The 23,105-nt window shown below is 37.9% G+C and overlaps 1 protein-coding gene across 1 annotated transcript in view; it reads left to right on the top strand.

Moving 5' to 3' along the window:
- The first annotated feature begins 3,741 nt into the window (after positions 1-3,741).
- The window catches only part of SLC24A3 (solute carrier family 24 member 3), a 215,611-nt gene continuing 196,247 nt past the window's right edge, over positions 3,742-23,105 (top strand). The window contains exon 1 of the mRNA XM_072409413.1: positions 3,742-4,315. Within this exon, the coding sequence (XP_072265514.1) occupies positions 4,150-4,315 (166 nt within the window). The 5' untranslated portion in view covers positions 3,742-4,149. The remainder of the gene's footprint in view (positions 4,316-23,105) is intronic.

Below are 23,105 nucleotides of genomic sequence, written 5' to 3'. Positions count from 1 at the left end.
ACAACAATGTGAAATCAATGTGCGCTAAACCACTCCCTTATCCCCATCCCGTGTTATCCCATATCAATGGAGAGTAATTGAAGCTTGGAAGTGGTGAGTGGCCCTGAAATGGTGCTGGTAAGTACAAAGGTCACACCATAACAAATATTTAGGAAGACTCTATCATTGAGATGTGTCAGTCTGGCAACAAGGCTACTGGCACCAAACCAGTATGCATACATGATCACAGTAAATAATAAGGTGAGTAGACAGAGCTCAATAAATTGGGTTGCTCACAGGTCTGTAACTTAATTTGCTTCAAACATAACTTAGTAGGCAATTAGTAACTGTTATATTTCTCTAACATTTAACTCCTGCACAATTACTTAGTTTTGTAAAACAGTGGGTAATCCTTCCCAATCATAACCCCAATGGAGAATCTACTTTCTTAATATCTTTCTGTACAACCTGTCTAAATTAGTTGGCCTGTCATTGTAACTGTAAACCCTTCTAAACTAAAAATGTGCTTTTGTGTCCCTGATGAAGAGAGAATTCCAAGATGCTAGAACAGTGTCCCTCAATCTTTTCAGAGGATCCCTAATTAATTACAGGTTTGTGAAAACAATGCCTTTTACATTGGTGGTCATTGAGAAAACTGGCATTGGCAAATGAAATTGGCATCATGAAACCGGCTCTGGCAAATGGCATTGGACCTAGAACTATACATGAGATGAGAGGTCAACTGGGAACATCTTAAGGAACCCCTAGTAATCTTTGGAGGAACCCTGGCTGAGAATGGATGAGCCAGAACCTAGTTAAGGGTTGTTTATAGGCTGTCTGAAGGCTACACGTGGATTTCTTGATATCCTGGTGACAACAGTGTCATGGAGGGCAGTGAACTAGATAAGGAGTTAAACTTTAACTAATCTATTCAGAATTAAAAAGTCATTTAATACAGATATAGACATATCAAGACTGAGAAACTTCACAAGGACCTACTGGGAATAAAAGGGCCAATTACACTAAAATGGGTGAAGACCTGGCACCTTTATCTCCTGTCCTATAGACCTCAATACTGCTCACTGATAGGGTAAGAAGACGGCATTATTCATGGTGTCTTGCCCATGCTTCTGGATTGCAACAACGAAACAATGTTGGTAAAATACTGTGACAGGAGGATGGGTAAAGCAGAAATCAATGGCAGCAGTCAAAGTTGTGGTTTAGTGCTACAAAAGTCAGAGGAGACAGTCTAATTACCAAGGAGATGTCATGCCTAGATGATTCTGGTGTTGACCTTAGGGGTGTAAGCCATGGCCGGTGACAGTATAGCTGCTGACACAAGATTAAATCCACTTAATATGTTCAGATATAGAATATATTGTGGTATGCGTTAAGATATACTTAAATAAATGTGATCAAAGGCAGATGGAAGCTTTGGCTGTGACGGGTTACCTTAAAGGTGAACTGCAGGTTTGTGTACTGAAATGGCTTATTCTGATTTCCCTGCAAAATGTGACCTTCTCACAGTGGGCATTAGAAGCTGCAACAAGTTAGCTAGAACAAGCCTCATTTCTTTGCTAATGCCAGCATCATCCAGCTCCATCCTCCCCAGCTTTAAGCAATTATCAATAAACAAGCATTAGTAAGGAAAAACATATCAATCCCCGATGCTATACAACCACTACAATGACTGCAGGTGAGATTTATTTTCACATCCCTAACAGCCATGCATGTGTGGTTGTGTGCACAGTTGTTTGTTGTCTAATACAGTAAATATGTAACTTTACTGTCCCTGGTTCATTCATTTCAATTCTTTCAAAACTAAAGGCTCAGCATTACACATGGCCCCAGCTTTTTACAACTCCTTCGCCAGCCATGATTTTCCTGCATTGCATATAGCAGCAGAAAGACCTAGTGTTGCATGTGCATAGCTTAGTGTACATTTCAGAGAAGATTGCAAACAGGCAAATAGATTTGTGGCTCCTCTTTAATTGCTTGCAATTTTTAAAGCAGAATTAAAGCCGTTGGTGTTGGGTAAATACTTGCCATAATCTGTAATAATGCTGATTGATTATGACTGTGATGACAGGTCCGGGAACCTGCATACCCCCAAAATCCACAATCTTGACCACCCACTCAGGTAGACTTTCTTGTGTTCAACAATCCTTTTTAACCATCGGCCGCTGCTCCTGATGGCAATAGGAAACTTTGCATGTCTCTTCTTTCAAAATAATTTACCTTGCAATTGGGCACATTTGGCATACATTTATCTTATTAGGATAATTTTTATTTTGAAGGTTTTGTTCTACTTCAAGTTTAGTTTATAACAGAAAACTTTTCTTTAAAGCGAAGCCACTTTGAATTGTAGCAATTCAGGTAGGTGGTTATTGCATGGTACAGGTAATGTCACTTCTACAAATACACGTCTTACCTGCCTGATCCTTTAGGGAATATGTGAAAAAAAGTGTGGTTCAGTTACATCATCCAGGCATGGCCAATCAAGATGGCCCCAGATCATTGCTGGGAAGAAAAATATAGAAAAATGGTGGCGCCCAGTGAGGGAGCATGGATAGGTAAGTGTTGAAGGGTTTAGTTCCACTCTAATTCAGTACCCAGAACATTCCTACACACAGCTACACATGCACAGCTCAGCATTTACTTAGTAGGAGGCAGTGATCAGGTAGATAAATGTGTCATCGCCTGACACTCTCTGTAATTATGATCTACCTGATTGCATTTTATTTTTGGTATCTCCATTACATTTTAATAATACCATTAGCATGTTGATGAGAAGGAGAAGTAAAAATATAAACAGATTCAATTCTAAATATTAATCCACACGTATCTAAATAAATATGTTTTAACAACAGTGAAACTTTTATTCCATAACATCTCTCCAAAGACAGTTTAGTGCGTAAAAAAAAAAAAAATACACTGACCTTCAATCCCACAGGGCAGTCCAATCCATCCGGGGGTGTCTTGCATTGGGTCCCGCATGGAGCGCCGGCGTCATCCTCTCCTCTTCTTCCGGGTTCTTCATCCTACGTCATCCAACCCGGGCGCAAGATTGGGTGACGTAGGTTGAAAAAAAACTTGCCGATTCCAAATCAGCACACTTTTTTCTATGTGGGCAAAAGCTTCTTTTACTATTTTTATCATTAATAAACAGGATTTATATAGCGCCAACATATTACGCAGCGCTGTACTTCTTCTGTGTATGCACAGAAGGAGCACCCTAGAGACTCCTTAGATGTGTTACGTAGGTATCCCGGGAAGCTCTGCGCTCCCATTCATTCTCTATCACCTAGGCAAGGGGTGCCCACACTTTTTTGGCTTGCAGGTCACTTTTAAAATGACCAAGTCAAAATGATCTACCAACAATAAAAACTTGGATTAAATACCTCCTGTGCGCAGTATAGTTTACTTTGAAAGACAGGGCTCCGCGATCCTTGGCGATCTATTAATAGATCGCGATCCACCTGTAGGGCACCCCTGGCTTAGGCGATCGAGAATCAGGGGGCGGTGCTGCACCCTTTTTTTTTTATTAAAAAAATGGGTGTTGCATTTAGAAAAAAAAAAACAAACATAATTTTTACCCTACATAAAAGTGTTGTCTAAAATGTGAAATTTCTGAGTTTGGGTACACTTTAATGAGGCCATCTGATCATCACCCATGGACAGTACAAGCCCTCCTCCTAGTCTCCTGCACTCAGAGCATGTCACAGATCTAATCCAGATTGCACAGTCCCTGTAGTATCAGAGCCTCACAAGAACAGCAAAAGAGGAAAATAAAGCTAAGAGAGGGGTGGGAAGGAGAAGCAGGGCGGAGAATAGAGAAGTCTGAGGAATTGGAAGCAATATTGTGCTGCTGATTGTAAAGTTTCAGCAGTGAGCAGCACTCTTGTCTCTGCCTTTGTTTAATGGAGATCAGACAGCTGCTGTGTGAATGAATCCAGTATTGAGTCTCAGCAGCTATCCATGATCATCAGCATCAGCAGAGTGTTGTGTGCCTACATCATGCAGCTCAGCGTCACCAGCACAGCACAGTGATCAGCCCAGGCTGGTGTAACATGGATTAGGGCACACAAGGAGTCACACTGTATTCAAGTATCTGGGCTGAGCTGTGCTTGGAGTACATTGCATTCATCTATTGTCTGCACTAGATTTGGGATGAGCCCCAGGAACCTGGAGCTGGCTACCCTTCCAGGGATGATGGAGGAGAAGTGGAGGAGCAGGACCCGCAGGAAAAGGAAAGCCTTGCTGCTGGGGCAGATGTGCTTCATGGGATGTCTTTTGCTGGTCGGATCATCTCTTTCCCACTGGGCAGAAAAATCAGGTAAGTTCTTCAAGTTTCTCAGCTCTAATGCTAAAGAGAACCAGTCAATGCTGGGCTAGAATAAGAGTAGTAAGCATGTGGTTCAACGCTTTCCAACCGTATCGATGGAGGAACAAAGGAGAGCGCTTTAAATGCAAGTTGCGTTGAAGTGTTTTTTTATAGACTTGAATGGAAATCCTTTCCAACCTTTGCAAAGAGTTCTGAAGGACAGTAGATGTCCTACCTTGAACCTTGGTTGACCTAGATGGGCAACTGCAGGTTGCTGGGGTCAAGTGTTGACCGCATGGTTTTCAAGCCCTTTTCTAAACCCAAGCTTTGCCAATGAAATATTTTTATATATATACTAATACAAGCGTTCATATTTTAGTAAGTCATAGTAAAGTCAAAACTCTTGATGTGCATACTTTTTTAGCTTAGTAACTCTAAACGTACTGTAATGCTGGAGGATCATTGTGGCTTTTTTTCAGTTGTATCACTTAGCTATGGATGGCTTTGAGGTTTGGAGTTGAGAGGTCATCCAAAGTCAGGTAGTATACTCATAATGCATGCTGTCTATCTATTGTGCAAAATGCAACAATGTACCTAAGAGGCTAAAATTTCCAAGGGGTTATCACTACTTAGGAGCCAGTTGACCGGTTATGAACTGTCAGATCAAAGTGGACCATTAGCTTCACCAGCCATTACACCTGCAAAATAATAGTAATTTAAGACAGTATGTGTATTTACTCCATAAAGCTTATGTATGACTGGTTCTCTTTAAATTTGCGTCCCAACTCACTTGACTTGTGCTAAGCTGACTTTTCCAAGTCAAAGTACTTCCAGAGAAGAGGTCAATAACCCTGTACTTTTCAGAGGTCAGCACACTAAAAATGGGGGCTTCTGAAAACAGTTGCTTTTTAAAGCAATTTCATGCTATTTCTAGAGCTACCCCCTGCTTGTGTCTGTTATACAGTTCATTTATGGAGAATACAGTGCAAAGAGCAGCTGTGCTTTGCTGAGGGTCAGCCTGGTACCCACAATCTTGGTCAGCTGCCCTTCAAAACATAATGCTTGCCAACCGATGGCACTGTTGTCAATGGAGTTGCTGAACCCAATGACACATAACTTGAATGAATGACGTGTAATTAACGCAATGATCCTTTTAATATGCAAACTTATTACAGGAAGGAAGTTTTATTGTTCAAACTGTTGATATTCATCTACTTTTTACTGTATGTTTAAACTGTGCTGTAATATAGAAAATTCTTTCAGATGGTACATGGACAATTTGTACTTTGCTTATAAGCTTTCTGAGTATCTTTAGCAGACTAGAGCTCATCCTGGGTTACAGGCTAATGCATCCTAATAATGACATTCTCTTGTACCTTCAGGAGGAAAGTGACCAGCATGCTAAACATATTCTGCAATCTAGGATGTTTGTGCATAGATATGTTGACCAACCAGGTGTCTAAAATAACGCTTTCTCTGCTTAAGGCTAAAAAAAGCCTTTTATATCCAGAAATACCTATGAAACATGTGAATCCTTCCATGTGTGCTGCTCATTCATCACCTTGGAGGTTGGCAAGGCTCTGTGTTTCACACTAGGTGACACATTCGTAAATTGACATGAAATAGATGAAGGCTTGTTACTCTAATAGCATAGGTAGGTGAATTCATAGTAACAGCTGTGCCCTAGAATTAACCAGGACAGTGCTGCAGCTAGTTCTCATTCATGAGACAATCTCATACAAACCATCTGAATGGTTTACTTAAAGGAGAACCATCACAAAATTTACTAGATTCTGACAATCTTTAGAATTATATTATTTTGTATGTTTCTCTCTAATTCACATTCATATTCACATTCATTGATTGATATGATTCTCCTCATCAATATGCAGAACAAACTGTCCAGCAAATGTGACAAGAGTTGTGAACAAATCATAACACCGCCAGGGGGTGTTGAGTAGTTGCAACATTTTTTTTTAAAGATTTATTGTGAATAAAAGATGACCTTGGCAAACCAGGTTGGCAGTGTTATATTTTGTCATTTGTCCAATCCTGGGCATTTTCTCATGTGCTGGTCTTTATCAAATAAGAAGACCTTTGCAAATATTAAAAGGCATAAAAACAACAAATTTGTGTATTTTATAATATTACTATACGCTTTACTGCATACTGTTACTAGAATGCAACATTTATTTCTGGTAGGTCTCCTTTAAGACTGGCCATTTATTGTCACGTTAAACTGATTTTTCATTGACATGATATAGCTTTGCTGACATACAAATGACTTTCCTTGCTTATAAATTGGGACATAATTCTTTTTGTAATCAACCTATACAACCATCCCTTTAGTAACTCGTATGATGTATAAACCGTATTAACCGTAGCGAGGTGAAAAAATAGTTGACATGTCACGCATACTAAAAGTAAAGCTATCTTTAATGCAGATGAGCATTTGGGAGTACTTGTCTTGTGGGGACACTGTTACAATTCCCAGTGCTACCAGTGCTCTTATTTCCAAGGATGTGATTCATGTTGACACAAATTGCTGTAGGAAGCACAGAAGACTGACACAGAGTGACGAACAAAGTGCCTTGTGAACAGGTGAAACAATGTCTCTCTGTATATATTGTATTCTCATAAAGCAGCTGATTTTCCAGCATTTTGACAAGAGATAATTCCTTCCAAGCCTGTAAAAATTTTTGGACTGACAGCCGACAACATTTCTGTAACCTTGTGGTTAAAGCGTAATAAAGCGAAGGGCAGGTGTAGAGGTCTTGAGCGCACCAAATGTGAGGCAATGCATAGCAAATCCACAGGGGGTTGTCAAAAATAACTGACCTAGAAGCCGGGGCTACCTGTGGCTGTCCAGCTGTTTCACAGCTACAACTCTCTCTGGTTGTTTTGTTAATCGTGGGGGTGTTCGCTCGACAGCTGAAATAACCACAGTATTCCTAGCAATGACCTATATAAAACACTGAGTTTGCAAAAAACAGTTTGGAAAAAAAAAAATATAAGGAATGATTCTAATGCCAGGATTCAGCCAGCATCAATTACATGCATGAAAGAGAGATCAGACAAAGCTTATGGATTACATTTGTCTAGCCAAAGACAGTCAAAGCTCCATGGTGAAAAGAGGTCCGCCATGGTGACTATGATTACATACAGGATGGAACTATAAGTTTACAAACAAAACTTTTATACTGAACTAAGGCAAAACTCATCTGCTAAACACAATTCCTGTTGGACTCTATATAATGTGCAGTGTAGCAAATGATACATGTTTGCTAAATTCAAGAGTAAGCATTTAAACCAACTCACTATATAAATAAATATATATATATTTATATTATATATATATAATATATTATATATATATAATATATATATTATTACCAACATCTTGCACTCTTACAGAGTCCTTACTCATGTTCCTATAGCCCATTTTAGACTTGCAATTGACTGCAGCATTGTATCACAGACTCAATTATGCTCCCAATTTCTCTTATTCTACTGGTACCATTTCCAAAAGCAACATTCATCATTTGCCCATTTGGTTGCTTTTACTTGATAAAAACTCCTGGCAACGCCAAGCGCAATGCATACAAACCCATTAACCTGTGGTGTGGTCTGACACTTGGCAACCGGTGGACATGTGCTTGGACATGGCTTAAGTGTAAAAGAGGCCTAGTTGCCCCTACCACAGGTATATTCTAACATTAGTCTAGGGACATTTTTTGGAGGGAAGCCAATCAACCTACTGTTTTTGGGATGTGAGACTGGAAATCTTGGAGGAAATCCACGTAAGCACAGGGTGAACATACAAACCCATATATATGACCCTAGATTTGAAATTGGTACACTAGGGATGGAAAGTTCTTATGACCCTGCTTTGAAATTTCTTGTTTAGGCACTTCTTACCGTGTTTCCCCGATTTTAGGACATCTCCATTAAGTAAGCCACCCCCGATTTTTAAAAAAATAATTAAAATAAGACACTCACCCGTTTATAAGACAGCTCCAGATATCTGATCCTGCGTGTGTGTCCTTTATGCTGGCTGCAGCCTGTGTGTCTTTGATGCTGGCTGCAGGGCGTGTCTATTCCTGAGCCAAACTGAAAGTAAAAAGCCTGCACACGTGCCCCCGCGATTCTGAACAAGGAAGCAAGCTGCTGATCCCTGCCCTAACGGAGATCCCTGCACTTAATTACGGGTAAGTGATCAGAAGGGGACAATGGAGTCAATGGAATAGAGTGATCAGAAGGGGACAATCATTTCATAGTGATCAGAAGGGGACAATCATTGCATAGAGTGATCAGAAGGGGACAATCATTGCATAGAGTGATCAGAAGGGGATAATCAATGGCATAGAGTGATCAGAAGGGGATAATCAATGGCATAGAGTGATCAGAAGGGGAATTTGAACGGCACATGAGTGATCAGAAGGGGAATATGAACGGCACATGAGTGATCAGAAGGGGACAATCAATGGAACATGAGTGATCATGAGTGACTTTCAACAATAAATGTGTACTGTAGTCTTCGTGGAAAAATAAGACATCCCCTGAAAATAAGACCCAGGGCATATTTTGGCATTTCAAAAAATATAAGAGAGTGCCTTATAATCGGGGAAACAGGGTAGGAGGTTATAAGGCAACACTCCCTGTCTTTCAGTTGTTATTTTGCTTTTTCACACAAGCTTCTAATAAGGACTACACATGGCCATGCACAATACACATGCATGGTCCACTGTTATCACAAATAGAAAGCTCACCGTAACAAATGCCATACAGTCAATGATGGGATAGTTTGAGTTGTGGCTGCAAAAAGACTGCAAAAGTCTAGCAACAATGACATGCAAGAATGCTTGTAATAAATGTGATGAATATTATTTTATTCAAAAATGCAGTTTAGAAATATAAGCAATGATTTATCATACACAGTGATTATGTCTACTTAATTATGTTGATAGCCCACTGTGAGACTTGCTGGAAAAAAGGCCTCCTGCTGTGGTATACATTCTGATTGTACACAGACACATGTCCTCTGCAAGAAAAAAAAATGTCATGGCAGACAGAACAGTAGGGAATATGCACAGTACCATAGAGACATTCATATCAATTGATAATATAAAATGATAAAAACAGTATTTATATATGTAAAATATTATAGTATTATTAATATAGTATTATAGTAATAATATTATTATATACTAAGGAACGTCTTTACTACAAAGGTGCACCTACAAGTGAAAATTAACTAACTAAATAACATGGAAAAATAACATAAAATTAAATAAAGGCCAAAATGAGTCATATTAGGTTCATGATTAGTAATCAGTATGTGTCTAATATAAAGTAACTTCTAAGGTTCTTTATTACGCTTTTTTTTTACAGCAAAAAAAATACAATGTTCCAAAAAAGCTTTATAGGGTCCTAATGGCAGGTGACCCTGAAAAAACAAAACTGCAGATGTATTTTTAGTTCAGTAGAACTGTATAAAAATAACTATAGCATGTTCTGTGCATTTAAAAACCACATCAGAAAAGAGGAACATGGAGCTATTGCTTCTAGAATTACTGCAGGATTGACTCAGTAACCCTGTGACCCTGTTTCTGCAAAAACTGTGCATTGTAGGATTATTGGAGTTGGAATTTAACTGTTTGCATCCAGGTCTAGGACATAAATACACAGTTGCTTTGGAAACGGAGTAACTTTGCAAATCTCCATTTACACTCCTTCCCTCCTCATACTCAGGACTGAAGTCAGTGATATTGGTAACCTGGTAAACAATAGAATTACTTTTCTGTTCATGTAACAACACTCAGGCCTAGTGATTTCCAGCTAGGCCTGAGCACTTTCCCAGGGGAGCAGGTCACATGGTTCCCTATACCCAACTCTCAATAATGTTGCTGGCTCCAATGTGGAAAGAAAGGTTAGGCAAGGTTAGTAAAAGGGGGTAGGAGGTGGGGATCCATTTCAAGAAAAACTGTTAATTTGCCCTAAATTGGCAAATATATAAGCAATAGAAAAAATAAAATGTGCAGTCTTATTATACAGTATTTTATGTTCAGATGGGATTATAGGTGAAGGTAGCCAGTTGGTGCATTCAATTTACAATCAGCTCAGTTCACCAAGCTATATTAGTTATTATTTGCATAATGATATTTTTTAGCAGTAGGGATCCAAATGGGAATCAAATGTCATATGTCATGACGTAAATAACACATGTAGAGGAGCTTAGTGATTTTAGCCTAATGTAGACTACTGTATAAGCATGGTTATTATATGTGGGGTGTGTGCAGACCTGTAATATCAATCAATGCTATGCATTTTTTTATAGTTCCCAGTGAGTTTTAAAGTAATTATTAGGACTTTTTGTACCTCTCAGTTCCCTATAGATTTAACCATTAATCTAAGGGAGATCATATCCATGAATACCAGGGTCAAGTTAAACATATTGTCCTCCTTATTGTCAGCACTAAAATTCATGGATACTTGTAATTAAATAGTATAATTTTTTTTCCCGTCCTTTATCCCATCATTAACTAAAAACTTTTGCTCTTGAAAAATGGTTCAGATTTCTACTATACACTATACTAGTAACTAATAGTTCTTGTAATAAATGCCAATAGATTACTCTACCCCTTATTATTATTTAGTTAGGTGTTCTTGTTTCTCTTTTTTTCCACTTCCTTTATATGACCTGCACTTCCCCAATGCTTGGCAAATCTAAACAATAAAGAAATGGTCTACAGTGTTCTCTCAAGCCCCTTTTAGTCGGGTGCACCACCTGGCTGTTTTTTTGGGTGGTTATTGAAGAGTTGGCTCAAAATATAGACTGCCATCTGCCTACAGTTTCCTACCATCAGGCTTACAAAAATGCCTGGGTTGAACACTGGTCTACATAGACTCCAAGTTGCAACAAGGAGCTTCAAAGGGGCTTAGGACTCTTTCTCCTCCGCCATATGAGAGCGCTAGGTGCTAGAATGGACAACTGGCAAACTTAGTGTTGTCACATGGAGAATGTGGGTGGTCATATGCTTTCCATACACAGAAGAACTAGGCATTCTTAGTTCTCTCCTGATGATGGGGGAGCAGTAGGGAGGTAAAGGAAAGGTGGGTATGTTCTGCTGGCGAATCCACTATTGAAACAAACCTTTTAAAACAACTGAAAAGGGTTAGAGGGGCTCTATTTATAAAACAGGAAATCTAACATTCCCTCAAACACTCCTTCGTGGGAATCAATTACTGCCATTATTACTCATGGACCTGTAAGGTTCTGGAATGAATGTCAGATTCCCTGTTGTAAATGGAGCCCTAAGTGTATTTGTTGTAAAACAGGTTTTAAACACACCACATCACCCAGGAAAGTAAATATACATTAACAGAAGATCATTTACCCCCCCATTAAAGTTCTAAAATTCCAAACCTTTGGAGAGTTTGTGGTTTTAGTGAGAATTTTAGTCTTGTCTGTTCAATATCCTGTGTTAAATGTATGATTATAGCATTTCTTTTTCTTGTGTGGTATGACTTAGTATAACTAAAGCTGAAGTAAGATATGTAGTTGTGTCACTATAATAAAACGCTCCTGGAATGAAGACACAGTGTATACAAAATACTGTTTATTATTCAGAACCTATTGAAAGGAGTATATGTGTACACAGTTTTATTTAATAAGCAGAAATACTGCTTAATGATTTTTATCAGTTCTGCCCAGTGATCTTATTCGTGTTTTGACTGCCATGATGATCCTTGTACCTTAAAATCACTTTAACAGAAGGAGAACACAGATCTGTGGTCTGACGTTACTTACTGCATACTCATTCTAGGCCAGGAGTGTCAAACTCTGGCCCAGGGGCCAAATTTGGCCCCTAACGTCCTTTTTTTTGGCCCCCAAAGGAATCCTAAATATGAACTGCAGCTGGCCCACCGCTGCATTGAAATAATGCAGATACTACAATTCCCGGCATCACTTGCGTCTATAGACCAGTGGGCTCTCTGCCTATGCGTGGCCCCGCATTGGACTGTTTTAAAGACGCCAATAATTCCGGGAATTTTAGTAGTGGCGCAATTTCAATGAAGAGGGAGTTTCAGTGGCGGGCCACTCATAGGATTTAGCTCTGCATTGGCCGTGTCTGGCATTCCCAGCTCTCCCCCTCAGCTGTACTTTTACTTGCTACTCCAAGGCATAGACTTGAATGGTTGGATTTTCTTGGAAGAATATTGGTATTATTTTTGTTAGCCTGTACAAAAAGGTTACCATTGAAAATGTAACACAGAAGGCTACAAATAGAGAAAGAGGCATAGGATTTTTTCTTAAATAAAATAAAAAAAAATATTTGTGCCTCTTTCTCTATTATAAGCTTGTTCCAGATTGAATGTGAAGCAAAACCTTTTTTTCTCCAGATGAAAAGCTTTTTTAAATCTAATGAGAAGGAAAAATTTCCTAATTTTTTTCAATAAATTTCAAGGTTGGCCCGCAACTTTGTCTAAGTTTTTAATTTTGTCTCTCTGTTTCTTTGAGTTTGACACCTTTGTTCTAGGTAATTTCCCCAGAAAGTATTACAGGGATACTTGTATGATTTATATCTGGTTACATACCCTGCAACAGTGTACATAATTTCCTGGCTTTCATATTTTAGAACTTCACTTTAGTCAATGAAATAGTCTCCCTCGGGCCGCTAAGTAAATAAGGCTTCTGAGTGAATCAAGCTCATGGTTCTACCAAGGCTTTCCCTGATTCCATGACTACTTTATCCCATAAAACTTAGAGGTCAACAGGACATACTTTGGGGGCTTTTAATTTGAACAGACCAATGATATGGAGTATTTTTGTTTAGGACATATTTTTAATCTAGATTGTAAAAATACACAATTCTGACCGGACTTTTAGAGGTTCTGCTGATGAGTATTTCTCTAATTGTAGTGTAGGTGGGTCAAGTGAAATAGTTGCATGTGCTGCTGCATAATCGTTATCTTTATTTTAAAAATGCTGTTAACCTCATCTGCAAAATGATTAAATTCAATTGCCTGTGTTGATGCTATTTATTATTCTATCCATGTGTATCCTATTTTTTGGGTTTTGCTGTGTCCAAAGGGCTCCACTGTCCATAGGGCTCATTGAACCCCCAATATCTGCTAGATTTTCTGAATCAGCAAAGTTAAAAGGGGCATTCTCCATTTATCTACTTCTTTCCCAACGAGGACATGTGGGCATGTTAATGCATTTACTTTTATTGTGTTTTCTGTACTTTTATTGTTACTTTGCAGTAACAATATTCTAGTAACCTTCATTTGTTGTGAAGTTGGTAATTTGGGGGCATTGCAAGTGGATTTCAATTTTGTGCATCTGTAAGTAAAATTTCTAGTTGTTTCTGTAACTGTAAGATCACATTGTTTTCCAGACATTCTTTTGGCAACTTTTCATTTTAATGTTCTGGAACTGTAACCCTAAAGATGAAATAGCTTAGATTCTATGTTAGCAGTTTTGTTATTCCATAATTTCCAGTGATTTAAATATATCCTTAATTAAAATGCAATGTATTAACCTTACTCGTTAGGTTGCCTAATGAATGATCCAATCTGCAGTGACATACATTACATCATGTTCTAGTTATGAACTGTTTCAGTGGCACTTTGTGATGTGCATGGAGACAGCGCTTGCTTTTTCAATTCCCTTTAAAGGGCTAAAATTTAGGCTCAGCGTCTTAGCTGTCAAGGCTGTTCTAAGATGATGACTCCATATTACGCAGGTGGGGAAGGAGAACAGCTCATGACATTGATCTGGAAGACATCATGCAGCAGACTCCTGCTGACATCCTGCAGCCCTGACATGTATATATGGAGATTTTGTAGATATGTCATACCAGCTGCATTAGGTAAACTTTTATTTGGTCCCATAACGAGGTTCCTTTCACTTCCATATTTAATTTTATGCCTAATATATGTTTTAAAAAATTGATAAATAAAAACAATAATATTGATAACATAGCCGAATGCAGTGCCTCTTGTAATTATTGTATAGAGCTATTAGTCCTGTATACAAACATCAGTAACATCAGTTTCAGCAAAGAACTTACAGCTTGGCTGAAGGGTCTTTTAAGGCTTTTAAAAAATCACTTTGAAGCTCGACTAAAGCTTTGTAAATGCTGAATGTTGTTCTGATATTGTTTACAAGCATCCATGTATCAGGTCTTAATGCAAAAAAATACCTTTGAGGCCTATACCGAAATTCCTAAATTACAGCTGTCAAAAAATGATAAATCCAGCCCCCACCTCCCTAGGTCTTCAAAAATCCTAGTACCTTTGGATACGGAGGAGCAAATACTATGCTATCTACTACCTTTTAAAGCCGCACTTGGGGCCTAAATGGCCAAACAAGGGGTCCCAATGTCACATACAGTAGGTGAGGTACAGTGTGAGAAAGTGTAAAATTGTTGGCAATAGTTGGTATTGTAAACCAGGGATCCCGAAACCCTGGTCCGCGGCCCACTAGTGGGCCACAGCGGTCCGACAGGCGGGCCATGGCTCTGGCTGGTGCACCCCCCAGTGGAGTCAGGATAAAGACACCAGCCAGAGCCGCAGATCATGTCTCCCATACGGATCACAGGCTCAGGGCAGTGGGCGGGTTCTGGCATCATGATGCCACTTTTCTTCCCCTTTGAGTGACACACGGCTCCCCACGCATGCACAGCCCAGGGTCTGTGCATTTAGTGGTATGTGAGCTCTAAAAGGTTGGGGGCCACTGTTGTAGACAGTTGTCGATGCCATTGTTGTTTTAGTAGCAGGTATTGGAGTGGAGGGGGAGCAATGTAAAGGTGACTACAGACACCAAAGAGTTTCCATCTTGTGAGAAGAGGAAAGGATGACTTTGACATTAAATTACAGGTTTACTTTAAATATAAACTGTTACTGTCAATTTCAGCACAACCCACTGCCAATGGCTGAAGTAATTTTTCCAAAAGTTCTGCTGCAGAAAACTTTTTTGTAAATGACAAAATGAGTTGTTTAGATCTCACTCTAACATTTTTTTCTTATTTTCTAAATCTGGAAGTGTTGCCTGTATTTAAATTTGTTAATCTCATAAACCAGAAACCCAGAATAATTTGTTGTCGGTGCTCATGCTGCTTTAATTGTGTTGGCAGTCAGTAGGGAGTGTGCTGTTCCTGTACCTTCCCCCGACATGTTGAGGTTATGGCATGCTGTGTATGACTGTTAGAAGCCATGGGGATTCCATAAACAGATTGTTCTTTTGGTTCTTTGTTTTTTTTTTTTAGTTTAATTTAGGTTTATTTTCTCTTCTTGCAGTGCGGTTATGTCAGATGGTTGTTTTAGATGCAAATACTTACAGGAGTTCCTTTTTATTAAATTTTGAATCTGAAATTATATATTACAGTCCTTAGATGTGGTTGTTCCATTGGTTTTCACATTTTGGGATAAGAACATTTTCAGCAGGTACAGAAAATACCTTTTGATCCTGCTGACATACAATGGCTTTGTCAGTTCCAGTAAACTGAAAAGACAGCAAAATATTGGTATCTTTCTTGTGTAAACTATTAGTACCATTAATCCATCATGCAATAAAGATGAACAAATGAAAACAGGTTTGATTGTGTGACAACCATGGCTGCCCCTGTACATATGTTGGGGAAGTGAGAAGAGAGTGGAACTACAAAGGGACTGAAATGTATATTATATACAGGTCTGCCAGGTGAAAATAAAAAATACAAAAATAAATAAAAAGGTAAATAAGCCTGAAAAAAAGAAAACTAATATACTTACTATAAATAAGGGGTTTATTTTATTCTCTATAATAAACAACAACTCAAGAGATATTCTAACAAAGACAGAAATGGACATAGACAGACAACACAGACATTATGTTATAAAGTGATTTAAGCTGACAGTCAAGGAATAACAAAAGAAAAGGTAATGGTCACCATCAGTTTTTTCTTTTAAAGAGCTATGGCAGCTGAAGGGCCATTTTCAAGCAACATACTTCCAGATATGTTGGATGGCTAGTCCCTGTTTTGCTGTTTGTTTCTTTATGCCAGCTCTGACATCTACAATGAATCCTCAAAGTCTCCCATGGGCAGATGGACAGGTAATCACCAAGCCTTGTCTAGTAATAGGTGGTAGGCAAGTCACCTAGGGTGCCACCTAATGTTGGGGTGTCAATTTATTCTTTATGTATTCAACAGCCTGCCATCCCGCTACTTCCAGAGTTGCTTTGTTTTCTTTTTCACCCACAGATGCTGAGCTTCATAGGGAAACATTATATAATAGCCAAACTGTTCCAGCACCTAGCAGATGTAATTGTAAAGTCATATCCGAGAGCTTGGAACGTGAAGTCACATTACAAGTGCAAGGATCAGACGTTACATGTAAATCTGCTGGGGTCTGGAACAGGTATCCATATTTTTTATACTGTGCTACCCTGTGCTGCTTTGCATATAGGGGGGAAGTGGGAATAGCATCATACAAGAGTCAGTTGTGATGCTTTGTGTTAGGGTTCTAAAATTCTCAAAATAACAATGAAAAAAGTTACCTAAACCATTATATAAAATGTTGAATTTAGTGGCCTATTCAAAAATGTGTGCTTTTTAGGGGTGTTATGATGAAGGCACACATCTTGTTTTAAACCTTAATGGAAAAGCACCATTTGAAAACTGATTGGTCATAGTGAAAATTAGAATATTAAGCTACCTGTGTTTTAAATATTACGAAACTAGGAAAGTATGAACCTTTGCTGATGCATTGCTGACATTAGCAGCTTTAAAAACAGAAACTGATACAATATTTGTGATGACAATGCAGTGTTTCTAGAAAACAATATGCTATAAACATATCATTGGAAAATAGATTCATATAGTTTATAACACAATTTGACCTTTATATTTTTGCATACTTTCCAAGTGGCAAGCTACCAAAATTGCCATAAATGTCAAAAAGCGATTAAAAGTTGTATCCGAATAAACAGGCCCATTGCAGAAATGTACATTGCTTTGGTCCATCGGCGGGTATAAAGGTTTGGGAATTGGAGTGTTTAGTTAGAGAAAGTCAATAGACCATATCTGTATAGTTTAGGTCCCCAATGTCTGGCAACCTGTGACAATGTCTATGACTTGTCTAGGTTACCTATGCTGGGCGACTTCCATGTTTTTATTATAGTAGAACACCTTTGTGGTCCAAAAACCATGAGGTGTCTTGAATATCCTTTAGAGCAGGGGTTCCCAACCCCCGGTCTTTGGCAGTCTGACAGGTAGGCCGCAGCTCTGGCCCGTACATGGTACAGAATTTCTATGTTTTCTATGTTCGGGAGAGCTCAGAATTGGCAATCTCCATATTTTTCCTATGGCAAAATTCTAATAGATGACAGCTTTGTGGTCTAGAAATCATGAGGTGTCCTTGATGTCCTTTAGACATCAGCAGCACTTTCTTGAACTCTACATGGTACAGAATTTCTATGTACCAGAAAGGAGAGCTCAGTACCGGCAATCCCAATGTTTCTCTTATGGCAGAATTTCTATAGATGAGAGCATAGGAAACCATTTGTGATCCAGAAGCTGTGAGTTGTCCAGTGTGTCAGTTAGACCTCAGCAGCACTTTCTTGCATTGTACATGGTACATTACTTTTATATTAGCAGTTCTAGGGTAAATCCCTTCATTAAAAAAAAGAAAGCCAGTTGATGCTGTAAATCTATTGTGCTGCTCCAATTTTGAAATTAGGAATAGTAGCATAGATATCACAATCAATTTAATACCTTTTAGGATTGAATGCAAATTTGGCTTGTATTATACATATATTAGATTTGAGCGGAACGTGGTAAAATACTGTTTGTTGCATGGAAGGCCCTATACATACAAGGATTTTATATAGCAGATGTTTCATATGCCTTCCATCTTCGCCATGTTTCTAGAAGCAGGCGCGCCAAAAGGTTAAGTTTACACAATGATAATGTGCTACACCAATAAAACATGACTTACAGTGTCCACTGCATTTTAAATAACAAACTCTTTGGTTTGATACAAAAGCCTCACTGGCAGGATTGTGGTGTATCACTAAGGCCAAGTGCTACAAACATTTGCATTGCACATTTTTATGCAAACTCCAAAGGCAGTTTCTAATTCCCTAAAAGCATTACATTAGCAGTTTTAATAAATTAATTGAATATTTATATTTGTTTGTAGAATAAAAGTTATGGAATAGTTGTTTCATCACTTTTATTTGTCAGTGGTTGCTTTCATTTTTCGAGTCACAGCAGTACATTTAAAAATTCTCTTTGATCTGTGTAGCAGGGATGAGAAGCAGACTCTAAAAGGCACTGCGAAAATATACGAAGTATCCTTTCAAACACTTTTCTGCTTATTCAATGGAATTTTTCATTCCAGATCTAACAACTGTGTGTCTGCAACATGTGAAACACCAACATTCACTCACAAATTATGTCTGGCTATGCTCGTAAACATTTACAGGGCATTTTGTGAAGATTATACGGCTGTCATTTTAATTTTACCTGTTGTGTCAAATTCATTATACCCTGTCTAGTTCAATGTCTCCTAATGATACAGAGACGTTACTGGAGAAAGTCAGAGGAACTACCTATACAGGGTCAATTTCCAGCACTACTCTCATTTGGCATTGTAATTTATCAGATGTTTACTTTGACCTTCTATGTGTGCTATAAAAATGATGCTGATCGATGGCATGCATGCAAAAAGGATGTTTTTAGATTCACCATATTTTATATTCTTTCACTACAGTGTACACAAACATTTATAGCTACACGTGCATATATATATATATATATATATATATATATATATATATATATATTATATACATTTTTTTTATTTTATTTATTTATATATATATTTTTATACCTTGACACACAGATCAAAGAAAATATATATAAAATGTTTAAAACTTTGAATGTGCTGGGTACAATGAACAAATTTTCCCCTGACTATAAAAGGCAACATACGTTTGCTGACCATAAAGGCTTGCAGAGGAGGTGAAGAATTAGTTACTGTAATTGGAATGTTATATTTTCTGCTAAATTGTACTGATTGTATATGATCTGTATCAGTAATTAAAAAATGTAGGTTTATATATATCAAAAACTTTGTATACCTGGTAGTTTTTGGAATGGAATGTTTTTGCTGTCTGTGGCCCCCATTGAAAAACTTCTATTCGGGATGATGAGTTTCTGACAAAGAGGGTATAAGGGGAAACTCTCCTAAATTACATCAAGACATCAATACAAACCCAACAGAGCTCTTGTGTCTAGAATTTGACTCCCATGAATTTTCTTTTTTAGTTACTGGATTCATTCTTCTCCACAATTTTTGTAGCGGAAATCAAAAAAGTCATGTGTTATTTTAATATATATGCTTCATGTGGCTGTACTATTGATAGAAACAAACAAAGTCCACAGGGAGAGATAAAATAATGATTTTCCACTGGATATTTTTCTTTTTTTTAACACCAGGCAGAGTTTCCAGTTCTCTGTTCTTAGACTCTGGCATTCAGCCAAAGACTTTCTTAAAGTGATTGGTGCAAGGCGAGACAATGGTATAAACACATAGTATGTATGATATATAAAGAATATATCATACTGTAAAGCTCATGCCTAAAAAAATAACATATTACAGGCGGATTTGTGTCTGTGTTATTTTGAAACTTTAGTATTTAAAAAGAGGATGTAAACCTTTAAGAAAAACAAATTTCTGATTACCTTTCAACATTCAACCCATCCAGTCCTGATAGGGTAGTTTGAATAATTGGACTATCAAAGGAATGGATTAGCTAAGACTGGAAAAAAAATTTCTCAATTTTTTAGTGTGCAATACTGAAATAGTATGTAGCCATATTTATAGGTATTGTTAATTCCCAGGTCCCAATAATACATTTAATTCCTTCTACCAATAGCTACCAGTAGACTATGGGTCTGATTTATTAAACCTCTACAAGACTGGAGAGGATACACTTTTATCAGTGAAGCTGGGTGATCCAAGGATTCTGGAATGAATCTGGTCCAGGTTTGAAAACAGTTGCTAACAAATAGCAAATTACTTTAGGAAATCCATTCCAGATATGCTAGATTACCCAGTTTCACTGATGAAAGTGTATCCTCTCCAGCCTTGGAGAGCTTTAAGAAATCAAGTCCAATATGTCTTTGTTAAAGGCATTATTTTCCTGTTTCTGCCTATCTTGTAAACTAATAAATAGGTTGGAGCAGAACCCCCTACCTCTTGTTCTCTTGTTCTCCATAGTTATGTCACAACTACTGCTGCTATGTTCTCTCCTTAGAAAATGCATAGTGCTAAGGGAATATTTTATTTTATATAGAGATAAAATAAAAGTGACTGAAAACAATTATAGTTTCCTAAATGTATAAATGCTCCAGAAATGCTGGCCTGATATTAGTTCCCTTTAAATTTGTGGTCTCCAATACCATGGCCTCTGGATAATAGTCCTGCATAATTGGTGGATACCAATACCTTACACCTCCACTTCATAATAGAATGATTTAATAGATGGACAATTGAGTCTTATGTCCTAACTTCATAATATCAACCTTAAATTGGAGGAAAGCAGAGTCTTACATCTCCACCCTATAATAGACTCCTTTATTGACGGACAGTAGCGTATTACATCTCTCTTTCATAATAGAGCCCTTGAGCTGGTGGACAGCCCTTCTGAGTGTCTGAGCTAGACATAAATTTCACTCTTCAATAGTTAGATATAAAACACAAAAAAAAGTGTGGGGATTTGTGTTCCTTTGCAGGCACCATCACCAAGACACAACTTGGCATAAAAGAAGCCACATGGGCAGCCATGGCATGAAATAAGCCACTGCATATTTCCAATGCATAATTTGTGCTTAGATAAAATTCTTATTTCTATTTTCAGCTACTAGAGATTGATTTTAAGTCAACTGTTTAGCTGGTTCTGAACTGCTCAAAACCTGCTGAATAAATGCATGAAATATCTAAAAAATGTCAAGATGATTTTTTATCTGCATAAATGTAAGCATGACTCTCGAAGCAAAAGACTTAATTTCCACTGGCCTTTACGTCACCCTAACAAATGATAGAAAATTATTCGGAAACTGGGTTCCCAAGGACAAAAACGTATAGCTGGCACAGATATGCAAGAACTAGGAAAAGCACATTTATAAAAAGCCCTGAGCACCACCATGAGAATGACTATATTTGATAGGTTTGACTTCACATTAGAATTCACTGTGGGCTTTGAGAATTTGGGCCTCTCTAATACATTTCCTCCAGCATAAAGTATTAAGCAAAGCTAAATAGTAGTTCATTAAGGATAAGAGAAATTCAGAAGGATTTAAGCTTCATACAAATTATATACAGTAAATTTGAACTGTATTTTAGGAAAACGTAATCTATATTTTCATTTACATTGGAACGTCAGTCCACCAAAAAGTAAAAACGCCTTAAATTTCTTTCACACTTTATTTGTAAGAATTGAGTGTTCTGCCAAAGACAATGGCACATTTAAATGTATTGTCGGGCTTCATTTTTGCCTGATGTCACTAAACATCTAAAGCTTATTTCTAAAGGTTAGTGAAATAACAGTTTTGGGTCTCTCCACCAAGTTTTTACCTGTTCTGTTACCTGTACTGATACTGTTACCTGGACTGAGACATTGAGGATTCATGTGGTGGTGGTGGTGCTGCCTGAATACCAAACTGCCAACCAGTTTATGTTTCTGCCAGTGAGTAGAACAGCAAGGAATGAACGGAAATTAAATGTTAACTACGCAAGGGGTGGCATCATCATGAAACTATTGCTGTACCCACATGGGGTTTGGAGTTAAGTAAACTGTTAAGCTTCAGGGGAGAGATAAAAAGTTAAAAAATAACTGTTTTTTAAAGTTTGATTAAAGTTTAGATTAGGGGGGATAAGGGAAATGCATCACAAATAGTCAAAGACAGAATCAAGTAAAACAACATAATCACGCTCATTTACAGAGATCAATTCAGATGCATAGGGACTATAGGAATATTGGGGGAAAGATGGACAATGGAAAGGGGGGAATGTGGGGAGAGAGCATCGGGGGAGAGGTAGAAAAAGGGAGGAAAGAGAGGATGAAAACAAGGGGCAGTAAGGAAGGGTAGAAAGTGGGTAATATTATCAGTGTATTATATTAAACATGTTTAGAGAGTAAAATGAAGTTGCAATAAACAGAAGCTAGCATTTCACGGTACAAAGTGGATGCCTAATCCAAGTATCCCATTTGGTTTTCATATTCATTATTGCCAACAGTTTAATAACTATTTTATTTTAAGTCAAGGTCAAAGCTCAGCTTCTGTGTGAGCAAAGTTCATGGCCCAGGATTCTTTGGGCTTTAGCTCTGCTGGCAGCTCTGCCTAGATATCATTGGCTTTCCATTATTACACAGTATTTATATAGCTCCAACATATTACACAGTGCTTTACAAAGTCCATGGTCCTATCACTAGCTGTCCCTCAAGGGTATGTCATTTTGCTCTTGTATTTCCAAACGGGCAGATTCCATTACCGCATTGTAAGATAATGATTATATTACTTTACTCAGTAGCACTTCTCCAGTATAGCACTCCTTCCACTATAGATTATGAAGAGACAATACATATGTCACTGCAATGTCAGTACAATTGGCATATAGATAATGTAAAATATGGACAATACATTAGTAACATCTGTTTGCAAATATACATGCACACTTTTCACTTGTTTATTCAGAGTTCTTTAATAAATACTTTGGTTCTGCTTTATAAACTTCTTTTAAGGGATAA

This window comes from Pyxicephalus adspersus, chromosome 4 (assembly GCF_032062135.1).
Source record: "Pyxicephalus adspersus chromosome 4, UCB_Pads_2.0, whole genome shotgun sequence".
Classification (NCBI taxonomy): domain Eukaryota; kingdom Metazoa; phylum Chordata; class Amphibia; order Anura; family Pyxicephalidae; genus Pyxicephalus; species Pyxicephalus adspersus.
Note: the sequence above shows the minus strand (reverse complement) of the source record. Positions and strands in the feature narration are given on the sequence as shown.